This window comes from Pygocentrus nattereri, chromosome 14, assembly GCF_015220715.1.
Source record: "Pygocentrus nattereri isolate fPygNat1 chromosome 14, fPygNat1.pri, whole genome shotgun sequence".
NCBI lineage: Eukaryota > Metazoa > Chordata > Actinopteri > Characiformes > Serrasalmidae > Pygocentrus > Pygocentrus nattereri.
The window spans coordinates 19,142,895-19,155,066 of NC_051224.1; the positions used below are offsets into that span (position 1 = coordinate 19,142,895).

Here is a 12,172-nt window from a genome sequence, read left to right on the forward strand (position 1 = left end):
ACTAATTAATGACGTTCTATTAAAAGACTGGTTTACCAAGAGAGACACTGGAGGATTTTCACCTAAAATTCCAACATGTAGCTTTAATATTAAGAAGCAAATAGACTCCTCGTGGTCTTTAATTGGGCAGTGCCCAGTTATTCTCACTCCACTTTAAAACAGAAAAAAGAAAAAAAAGATTTCGTTCGATTGCCACTCTGCAGACCAGGACTTTTATTTTGAAATGGGCGATCAGCCCCTCAACCCTGTCGCCTTTTAGTTCTTTGCTGAAGAGAAAAGGCCCGATGAGGCGTCAGGTGGTGTTGTGATTCAGAAAAACATGTTTTATCGTGCAGCGTGATTAATCTTTAAACAGCGACACGCAGAGACTGAGCGAATCTGGGCTGGACTAAGCTAGCTGCGTAGTTTAGTTCGCTAGCTCAGCTGCTGCAGGGAAGCCGTTGTTGTGTTATTAGTGTTATGACATTCCCTTTGTCTGCGTTAACGGGACGTTTGCTGGTATTTTTGCTGTGAAACTCTCCCTTCCCGCGTCCTTGGGGTTTAGTTTGCCTTCAGCTAGCCTCATTTATTCGGTTGGGGTTCGTGTGGAGCCGAATAATCTGCCATGTCTCTGCACGGTAAGAGGAAAGAGATCTATAAATACGAGGCGCCATGGACGGTGTATGCCATGAACTGGAGCGTAAGACCAGACAAGCGCTTTCGTCTGGCTCTCGGCAGCTTTGTGGAGGAGTACAACAACAAGGTAGCGTCAAAGAAACTGTTCACATTAAGCCTTTCCATTCTTGTACTATTTGAGTTTTATAGAATGTAACTGCTGCACCATTTAAGGTGGATCCGGAAAATTCAAACAAGAAGCTGAAGCCAACTTTAGCCACAAGGTTTTATTAGGGTTCGCCAGTGGTCATCTTTCTGTCTGTCTGTCTATTTGGCACAAATTCTTCTCCACAGATCTAAATCTAGTAAATGAACCCACGTAAGATGCACCAATTGCTGACATACAGCTTTTATAATATCCATAGAAAAGCACTCACCAGTAAAATGAGATGCGCTGAAGCTGTCACACATGAGACTAAGGTCTGGGTAAAAAGCCCCCCAGAGCTGGGCTGTGGAGCTGTGCAACTGCGTTCTCTGGAGTGATGGAGCTCCATCCAATGCCTTGATCATCCAGTAACATTATCTGACCTCACTAATGCTTTTATGGCTGAATGCAATCAAACCCTCACAGCAGTGTTCCAACATCTAGTGGAAAGCCTTTCCAGAAGAGTAGCTACTGCACCAAAGAGGGCACAAACTCCCTGTTAACACTGAGTGTTTCTCAAGAAGTACTGGATGTATATTGTACTTCGGGCCATCTAATGCACAGATTAGCTCTAAACATAGCTCATCAGCTTGTATCCGAACCCTTCCAGAGCAGGGAAACCCCACACTGTGCAGTGCAGGTGGACCACGGCACTGGAGATGGGACATGCTGGGCTAGATATTGTCTTTGATTAGACGAGGTGTGTAAAATTTGTTGGTGATGATCTGTGAATATATTGTATTGTGATTTTTCTGACCGGTACTGCCGCTGTGATTTAGATTAGATTAGATTCAAGGCAGTGCAGCATCTAACCAGAAGTGCAAAATACAGTATTACTTTCATATAAAGTGCAGAAGAACAGTAGAGTGGTAAAAATATAATATGCAAGTATAAATATGCATATATACAGAGTGAATGTACATTAAATGTTATTGTAAATACATTAAGTGTAGTAAGTTTTAAAACTTAAGCCCCAGTTCTTTTTTTTTTACGTCAAGAAGAGCAGTGTATAGATGTTTTACACTCACGGCTCAAACGCTGAATATATTGGGTGTGAGTGCCCGTTCAGTGCAGTGAAGCTCTGCATGATCAGGCTTTCCCAGTAAAACTTAAGACAGCATTGAATAATTATATAATTAAAAAGAATGTATGTATATACTCGATCTATACTCAAAGTTGAGGGTCTCTTTACAGAACCTTTGTGTTGCATGGAGGGGCTTTAAACTTTGAAAAGGCCGTTGACGCTCTTGTGAAGAACCCTTTCTGGCACTTTTAGTTTTAAAGTCGTACGTTTGCACGTTTAATTCCCAAATGTGTTTTCGAGAAAGCTACCTCCATACTTTGATTAGAAATCTGCTCCAAACATTTTGCCTGCTTAAGATGTTTAAGACATTTAAGACATAAAGAATCATTTAGCTAGTAAACTGTAATCTATCGTGTGACATGATCCACTCGGGGTAGAATAAAAATATAAATGTCAGTCACTTTTTGTAGTTATAGGGTCAAAGTTGTTTTTTGTTTGTTTGTTTGTTTTTGTTTTTATTTAACTTTTGTTTGGTATGACAGTTACATGAACTGCTTGCAATGCTACCATGAACCCCTATGGGTTGCAGACCGCCTGGTTTGGAAACTCTGGTGAAGGGTGTCACAGATATGACCGCAGGCAATGAATGACTTTGTAACAGCAGAAATGCACAAAACATTCAAATATAAATAATATCGTCCTTGATAGTCCGTGTAATATTTCCAAAACCGAAAGCACGACATATAAAACTCTCAACAGTACAAATACTCCAATAAATATAAACACAATTTGTACAAATTAAATAACATTAAAAATACATTGAAATGTTACCAGACTATGTAATGAAACATTGTCAGGTGTGGATGTTTCGCTGGTGCAGTATTTAAATTATAGATGTGCTAGTCAGATAAACATTGAGCCTTTTTAGCTGAATTGCGTATGCTATATCAGGGAGAACACCGTGCACTGTGGGAGTTCAGGACCTGGGGTCGGATTCACAAAAGTGTCCTAAGAAAGAAAATCTTCTTAATGTTTGAAAAACGTTACAAGAAATTGTTATTCTTCAAATAACTAATAAAGAATTAGCTTAATTTTCTTAGTAGATTATTTTTTACAAATAATCCTATGAACAAGTGATATTCTTGGAAATATTGTATTCTTAAATGTTTTGTAACCTTATGATAGACTCAAACTTGTTTTGCACTGTAAGAGCTGACATCTGAAGGTGGTATCTAAATTTATTATAGACGCTGAGCTGCTTCTCATCATCCTCGTCCGTCACCTCCCACTTCTCATTGGAAAATATGATGATTCTTCCACTGTCACCTCTAGTTCTTGTTTGCTCTGTCTCATGTCATTTATGGTACATGGTGAAATGCAATGTAGCAAACATAAGAAAACAATGAAGATTTTCTTAAGAAAATTGAAAGAAAATCATTTTTGAGCTTCTTAAGTTTTATGCATTTAAGAACATTCTTTTGATTTTCTTAGTGTTTATCTTAAGAAGCTTCGCAAGTGTTTTTCTTAAAGCTTTCATGAATCCGGCCTCAGATTTGAGAGCCACTGGTGTAGTCAGTATAAATTCAGAGATCATCACTGTTCAAAGTGAGTTACACAGTTTCGCTCCTCATTTTGCTTTGTAGGTGCAGCTGGTTGGCCTTGATGAGGAGAGCTCTGACTTTGTGTGCAGGAACACATTTGATCATCCATATCCCACCACTAAGATCATGTGGATTCCTGACACTAAGGGGGTCTACCCAGACCTGCTGGCCACCAGCGGAGATTACCTGCGGATCTGGAGGGTACGTACACTCAGGCTGGGTATTGTCAGCAGTATGATACTCGTGCCACTATTTGTTATTTTATAGTTGGATCACAATATGTAACGTTTGTACCCCCACTGGTCGAGTCTTTGCCGTCGCCAGTGTGTAGCTGTTCAGTCATGCTTTTATCTTCATAAGTATGTGTTTGTGTTTTTGCTTAATAAGGACTTTGTTCCAGCATCAAAACCTTGAGCCGCTAACATAAGTCACAATGTATTTATTTATTATTTATTATCCCTAGCATTTCCATACGAGAAATTGTATATTAAATACAATACATAACTGCTTACTGTAACTGAATGTAATGTACAGTATATATTGTGTTTAGTATTTTGCAAATATTAGCAATAGTGCAAAACACGCAGTGCAAATGTGTTACATTTATGCCTATTATGGCACATCTATGAAATATTTAAATATACTAACAATATGTGCACAACTACAAATATATCTATGAATGATGCATATATAATTCATTTATATTTATGCCTGTTATGGCACATTTGCACTGTATATTTTGCATTATTGCAGCCATTTGCACTTCTGGTAGACGCATTTTGTTACCTTGATCTTGTCTGTCTGTCTCATAAAATTTAAATGATTACTTTAAATGCAGAGAAATGAAGTGTTAACAGCGCTGACTGGCTGAAGACCCCATCTTCAGCTCTATAGTCATGACAACAACCAAGCCTCATGTTCTGCACTCATGCATGAGCAATTATGTGAACCCAGAAGTGAAAATTAAGCTTTTTTTTCTCTAATTTTAAATAATAAAAAGGATCATTTTTCCTCCTCTTATATCCCCCAGTTGAACACTGGCTATTAGTGTTATTAGTATAATTAAATTAAGAAAAAAGGTTTTGGAAGATATTTTTAAATGAAAATCACTTACTGCAGGCAGGATTTACATCTGCTAAGGCTAGACCCAAATGCCCCCCCAGCCCCCCACCCCCCTCCGAAACGAAGGTGCCAAAGAACGAGAGCCATAGAAGAGCCATTTTTGGTTCCTTTTTAAGAACTGTGTTTGAAAAGAGACCCTTAAACATGATGTTAACGTTTTATACCAATTAAAAAAATGTAAGCTGTTTATTTATATGGAGGTTCTTTAACTTGATCTACACTGGTTGGGGTGCAGGTATGCGTACACTCGTAAAAATAAAGGTTGCTCAAAGGAACTTGGCATAGACATACAGTTGACAAAAAATTGAATTGGTTGACCTGTACATTGTGTTGAGGTTCTTGAAATTTTAGTTCTTTAATTCTTTAAACTATCCATTGAACAGTTCTTTAGGGAGCATAGAGGTTTTTCTGTGGCATCTTCAGAGAACTCTGACTGTGTTTTATGTACTTACTCTCACTCCACCTCTGTTTCAGGTGAATGACACGGAGACTCGTCTTGAATGCCTTCTGAACAACAACAAAAATTCAGACTTCTGTGCCCCTCTGACTTCTTTTGACTGGAATGAGGTTGACCCCAATCTTCTAGGTAAGACGCTATACATGTTCACACTGTATGCTAAACTTTAAATTGTGTTCATTTGTGTGTGTATCATTCTGAGTTCTCAGTAGATTGTCCAGTTAAGTAAGTCTGTGTGTGTCTCTTTCTCTCTTATCCGAGTCTTATGTTTGTATTATATGATCCTTTAGGCACATCCAGTATTGACACCACCTGCACCATCTGGGGTTTGGAGACAGGGCAGGTGCTGGGAAGGGTGAACCTGGTGTCTGGCCACGTCAAGACTCAGCTCATCGCACACGACAAAGAGGTGAGAGCTGGATTTGTGAGAGAGATCTCCACCACCTCCATCCCATCTTATAATGAATACTGTAAATGTATGCATTTCCCCACTTTAGTTTAATTTTATTCTCCAGTACTTTCGGTACCTTAAATCGTCTTTTAAACCGGCACACTGGAGTTGCTCACTCGGCCTTGAGGACCACATTTGAGGAAAAAATGGGACATAAACGTAAAGCAATTTAGGAAAGTATGGTTTAGTGCAGCAAAAATGATGGTTATTTAATTAATTAATCTGTTTTTGTTAACCTATTTATTTATTTATTTATTTATTTATTTATTTCATTGTTTTTTATTTTGTAATATTCAACAATGACAACATAGTACAGTGTAAACTAATATAAGACAACTCTTTCTTCGGTTTTCCTACACCCTAGACCCATCTTTGTCTCTCTGCTCCACTCAAACCAATATAATAAAACAGTAATAATAAACACAAGTACAAATACAAAAAGAAGGTAGATAAAATACCTTGGTGAATAGAAAATAAAATTGGCACATGTACATACCCATACATACACAAACATATATGAATTTGTATACATACATCTATACATACATGCATACTTACATATACATACATACATACATACACCTACATATACATACATACATACATACATACATACATACATACATACACATACATGCATACATACATACATACACCTACATATACATATACATACAGCTACATATACACACAGTACCAAACTGTATTAATAATAATGTTAGAAATTACCTCCATTATAGTAACATTGAAACTCTATTTCTAGATCAGTCATGTTTCCATTATATATATTTTTATTTTACTTTATTTATTTATTTATTATTTTTCCCCTTCCCTTTAAATAGTCACCCCAGAGGAGCCTAAGCCAGTTCAGTCTCAGCCATCAAATTTATAGCCCTAAAACTAGGGCAGTAGCTGGAGTTCAGCATTGCATAGAAGTCATATGATATATTATAAAGAAACAGGTCGAGGGTCTCTTCAATCGGAAGTGTAAAAACCCTCAAAGTATTTTATAAAAGGTAGCCAGGTGTCAAAAAACTTATCTTTTGAGCCTCTTATAGTGAACTTAATCTTTTCTATTTGAATGTGGGCCATAACTTCATTAATCCATCTGCTGTGTGTTGGGGGGAGGTTAGCCCCCTTCCAGTTTAAAAGAATTAGGCGTCGTGCTAGCAGGGTGGAGAAGGCGATAACGTGACATTTGTCTTTAGTTAGAGATGATCCTTCAGGTCATGTACCAAATAGAGCCAGTAGAGTATGTGGACCAATTACAACACCATGGATGTCATTAAAGGTCTTAAATGTACTCCTCCAGAACTCCTCCAGTCTAGGGCACGACTAGAACATATGGGCTAAGGTAGCTGGTGTTTGCTTACATCTATTGCATGCAGAGCTGGTATTAGGAAAAAATTTTGCCAATTTGGAATTAGTGAAATGGAGCCTATGGAGTATCTTAAATAGCATCAACCCATGTCTTGCACAAGGGGACGATGAGTGCACCTGGTGAAGAACGCCATCCCAATCAGCATCAGAGAGAGCTATAGTTAAGTCCTGCTGCCATGCAGCCCTAAGATGCTCTAGCATCTGAGGATTTATAGAGCTAACAGTAAAATATATATGGGAAATAGTGCCACGTTTATTTGGATTTAAACTCAACAACATATCAACTATTGACAGTGGAGGTAAACTAGGGAATGAGCCTGAATGCTTTTTGAGTAAAGCTCCTTATGAAGATACCTGAAAAAGTGGCTTCGCGGTAGCTTAAATCTTTGGGAAAGTTCGGTGAAAGATAGGAATGAGTTATCTGAAAACAGATCCTTTAAGCTTCTAATTCCCTTCTTGTACCATATGCAAAAAGCCGAGTCGGAATAGGAAGGCACGAACAAGTGGTTTGACACTATAGGACTCAAAACTGAGATTGATTGTAACCGAAAGTGTTTCTGGAATTGAGACCAAATTTTTAAGGTATGGGTGACTACAGGATTAAGAAAACAAAGAGAGGTGCCTCCAGTTGTGGGAAGAGAAGAGCATACCAAAGAGCTTAAACAGAATTGGCTGCGAGACCTCTCTGTATACACCCATATTGGGATAGAAGGGGAGTCTTCTGGGGACATCCAAAAAGCTGTCTTTTGAATATTGCATGCCCAGTAGTAAAATAAGAGATTAGGTAGTGCCATTCCACCCTGCTGCCCTGGTCTCTGCAAAAAGGTTACTTAAAGCAATAAGCAATCTTTGGGGATAAAGCAAACTTTATCCCCAAAGAAATGCAGTAATCAATTTATCAATATTATTAAAGAAACCCTTTCTAATGAAAACAGGGATATTGGAAAATCTGTATAGAAAACGGGGTAGAATTGTCATTTTAACTAAATTAACTCGCCCTACTAAAGAGAGTGGCAGTGTGGACCATCTTACAAAATCTTTCCTGGTACAGTCATAGAGGGGGACAAGGTTAGTCAATGAGAGCTTCGAGGGAACGTGCGATCATTATGCCCAGATATTTAAATCCACTGTACTTTAGCTTAAAAGGAATGATTGAGTTGGGTAATCCATTAATTTGCGAGTTGATAGGGAAATACTGGCTTTTCTGTAAGTTTTGTTTGTAGCCAGAGAATTTCCCAAAGTTCTCTAAAATGGAGAGAATGTGGGGGACTTATGACAGGGGGTTTGAGACATAAAGCAGGAGGTCATCTGCGTACAGCGAGATCTTATGTTCAATACCCTTATGGCAAATACCTCTGAAGTCAGAACATTGTCTCAGAGCTACGGCCAATGGTTCTGTCACCAAACTTTTCAAGAGTAAGGAAGAGAAGAGTAAGCCCATTCTACTCTATCAAATGCCCTTTCTGCGTCAAGAGACTATTATTTCTTGAGCATCCAAAGGAGATTCCATATAAATTACATTAAATAAGCGCCTAAGATTACAGAAAGACTTGCGTCCTTTTATAAAGCCTGTTTGATCCATCAAGATGATTGAGGGTAAACCTAAATTTAAAAGTGAAATAGGTTGGTACGAACAAAGACATGAAGAAACTACAGAATCTGTCATTGATATCTTTATGGTTATGTAATATGGCACCATCTGAGGACTGTATCTGTGTTATCATTCTAGATGCAGTGGACTGGCGAGCTTGTAAGGCTAAAAGTTTACTCTCTTTATCACCAAATTCATAAAATGTATGTCGCATTCTTAGCAGTCTCTGTTCCTCCTGAGAAGTGGAAATTAAATTGTATTCAGTTTGAAGCCGCACTCTTTCTTTAAACAGGGTAGAGTTGGAGGACATGACACATTGCTCATCCAAATTAAATATAGCGTCTGATAGCTCCTTTAATTTGGCTGTCTCTTGCTTTTTAATCTGAGAGGTAAAAGAAATTATTTGACCTCATATATATGCCTTAAGGGTCTCCCATAGAATAGATCTTGATATTTCTGGGGTATCATTGGTGTCCAAGAAAAACTTTATTTCACTGGTTATAAATGCTAAGAATTTATTACCAGAAAGCAAAAGAGGGTTCAATCGCCATGGATCAACAGCCGGTGGTTCATCAGGGAAGATGAGCTCAAATGAACATGGAGCCTGGTCAGAAATGATAATACTATATTATGGTACGTGTTTGATAAAATAAAGGGCAACAAGTTTTTATCGACCAGAAAAAAAATCTATATGACTATATGAGTGCTGTGCTGGCGGGGGGATGGAGGCTTTTGAAGTTGGATAAAAGAATCTCCAGGGGTCTAATAGTCCACACTGCTCACAGACGTTCTGAATCAGTAAGGCTGATTTTGAGAGCTGGGCATTTTTGACCGGTCTAACATTGGATCAAGCACACAATTAAAATCTCCACCTATAATTACTGAATATTTATTTGTTACCGGAATTCTGGCAATAAAAATTAATGTCCTAAAAACTTGGGGCATAAATATTCACAAGAGCGATCGGTTTCCCAAAAAGCTGCCAAAATATTTTTTTATATATTCAAAATGTTCTATGTAACATCTGCATTGCTTTACCCCCTGGTATTTGGTGGGGTCTCACATTGGCTGGCAACTACAGTGTTGGTTGGCCGGCAGTGCACTCAGTATAGCGGTGCTGATGGCAGCAAAATGTTTAGTTTAACTGTTCTTCCTCTGGAAAAGCTCTTTTTTTTTGAGTTATTCAGGGGGTCTGCGGGGTTAATACATTTTTAGGATTAAACAGGTAAAGTCAACATCTCGACCTCACATTGTGAGAACCGCACAATATGGAAAGTGGCAGACTTTTGTATTTCTTGAGTCAGGTTCAGATTCAAATCATCTTGAAATGGTTATGGTTGGGTTCAGACAGATTGTTTTTGATCTTGGGTCAGACACTGACTCAAAACGCGGTCCTGAAAATTCTCAGGCTGTATTCAGGTTCAGACCAAAGTTTCAGGCATGATTAAAATCACTTGTAATCACTTGCAACGTGAATGAATAACAATTTGGTGCAGTACTTTCTGGAAACACGAAGACATTATTAAATTGTAAATATGCTGTATACATTTCATTTATAGTAATTTTCTGTTATCTGCCCTGAAATTTTCACTTTTCAAATATATGACACACATGTTCCTGTTTTTTCACACCTTTCTCATTCATTTTAGAATCTGCTCTGTTCATCATTCTGGTCACATCTGAAAGTTCCTATCTATGAAGTAGTAGAACATCATAATAGAATTATTGCACACACATCAACTTTGATTTTCTATTATTGAAAACATTCATTCATTCCAGATGCTTTGAATAGTCATGCAAGTATAATGTCCATCCATGTGATTGGCTGCAGGTTTATGACATTGCGTTCAGTCGCGCGGGTGGAGGGCGGGACATGTTCGCATCCGTGGGAGCAGACGGCTCAGTGCGGATGTTTGACCTCCGTCACCTAGAGCACAGCACCATCATCTACGAGGACCCTCAACACCACCCGCTACTCCGCCTCTGCTGGAACAAACAGGACCCCAACTACCTGGCCACCATGGCCATGGATGGCATGGAGGTAACCTTAAACAGGAATTCAGCTGCTTCATGGCCAAAGTCTGTATGGGAAGTCTGTTTCCTGAGTGACCAACTTGGGCAGTTATTTCCACTCGTACAAGACCAGACTCACATCACTACACGGTCAAATCTCCACAACGAGTGGTTCTTTTCCTGCTTATGCAGGCTATTCGTTCTTTATCTTGAAGAGCGTGACCATATATATAATAAAGCTGCCAGTGACAACCAGTGCAGGAAAGTATAGAAAGCATCTGATTCTCATTGTGTTGTTTTGTCTGTACAGCAGCAGCTAACTTTTGGTTCAGGATGCATAGATCAGTTTTTTTATGACTGGTTCTGACAGTTTGCGGTCTTTTGTTGTTACATGCTTGTGTCATTCTCCGCTCATTAGTCACTGCAGTGGTAAATTTTTAGTAGTCTGTATTAAACTCAGTATCTGCCCTCAGGTGGTCATTCTGGATGTGCGTGTGCCCTGCACGCCGGTGGCTCGGCTGAATAATCACCGCGCATGTGTGAACGGCATTGCCTGGGCTCCACACTCCTCCTGCCACATCTGTACAGCAGGTAAGAGACCAGCACAGCTGTTCCCACAGTACACTTCTGCCATTCATTTTCTATATTACTGGAAAAATAGAAGCAACTGAAAGTAGTAGTAAGTGAAATGAGTAAGTTTTCAGTTAATTACTGGGACCATTTTGAGTTTCAGTTTGTAAACATGTCTGTTATTGCTGGTTGCAGTAAGTTTTCTGATGGACACGAATGAATAAACAATAACTTTATCTTTGGAAGTAGTAAATAAACAAGATGCGTATAAATTGTATTCTGAGTGTCTCAGACCTGCTTTTGAGCTTTGAACATTGGCCTCCAGTCCAAAACAAAATAAACAAACTTCAAACACCTGACATATCTTGGCAGATCTATTAGATTGGTGGTGAATTGGGGGGGGGACACTTTTAGATTTTTGGTCGGTCCTCTTTACCTGGTCCCCTCTCTTTTAATTTCCACTGTAGCGGACGATCACCAGGCGCTGATCTGGGACATCCAGCAGATGCCACGGGCCATTGAGGACCCCATCCTGGCATACACGGCTGAGGGAGAAATCAACAACGTGCAGTGGGCATCCACCCAGCCCGACTGGATAGCTATCTGCTATAACAACTGCTTGGAGATCCTGCGGGTTTAACAACGAAGCTGATACTGGCCCTTACTCTGCGCACACCGAGAGCAGGGCTAGTCCCAGTGCAAGAGAACAGGAGGAGGGGGAGGAGGAGGAGGAGGTGGAAGAGGAAGGGGAAGGAGGGAGCGGCTGGTTTCTGTGCTGTTGTAGAGGTCTTGAGGTTGCCGGAGGGTTTGGGTAGTGGAGAAGATTCTGGGGTTGAGGAGGGGGGTGGCAGTGGGGTGGGGGGTGTCGGGTGTCGGGTTTGCGTGTGCACACGTGAAAGAATTTGTTTATAGATGCGTGTGAATGTTTGGTTTTGCTGCATTTCATTTCTGTTTGTCCTTCATTCTGTGTTATTATTCTTGTATTAGGCTCATATTGGGGTCCTTTCTTCAGTTTGCTGTGTAATTATCTCAGTTTTCTATTGCGATGGAATTACGATGTGTGTAGACCAGTCAATGCAACAGACACAGCAGCATTTCCAGACCAGTGGGAGAAAAAAAACATCAAAAATATGCTCTCAATGTTACTCACTGTAAGTGTACTAC

The 12,172-nt window shown here is 39.4% G+C and overlaps 1 protein-coding gene across 2 annotated transcripts; it reads left to right on the plus strand.

Moving 5' to 3' along the window:
* The first annotated feature begins 227 nt into the window (after positions 1 to 227).
* Positions 228 to 11,754, plus strand: dcaf7 (ddb1 and cul4 associated factor 7). 2 transcript variants are annotated; one of them, XM_017697497.2, is made up of 7 exons: positions 228 to 742; positions 3,467 to 3,625; positions 5,021 to 5,132; positions 5,294 to 5,412; positions 10,257 to 10,466; positions 10,912 to 11,029; positions 11,473 to 11,754. In XM_017697497.2, the coding sequence occupies exons 1-7, from the start codon at positions 605 to 607 to the stop codon at positions 11,646 to 11,648; spliced, it is 1,032 nt and encodes a 343-aa protein (XP_017552986.1). In that variant the 5' UTR covers positions 228 to 604; the 3' UTR covers positions 11,649 to 11,754. The 2 variants fall into 2 exon arrangements, with proteins under 2 accessions (XP_017552986.1, XP_017552987.1); XM_017697498.2 differs by having other exon boundaries at positions 11,476 to 11,754.
* The last annotated feature ends 418 nt before the right edge of the window (positions 11,755 to 12,172 follow it).

Excerpts from the sequence above, each read along its gene's own strand:
- dcaf7 (XM_017697497.2), top strand. The coding sequence starts at position 605 with ATGTCTCTGCACGGTAAGAGGAAAGAGATCTATAAATACGAGGCGCCA. Across the intron at positions 5,133-5,293 it reads GGTTGACCCCAATCTTCTAG|GCACATCCAGTATTGACACC; the intron begins GTAAGACGCTAT and ends ATGATCCTTTAG. Across the intron at positions 5,413-10,256 it reads TCATCGCACACGACAAAGAG|GTTTATGACATTGCGTTCAG; the intron begins GTGAGAGCTGGA and ends GATTGGCTGCAG.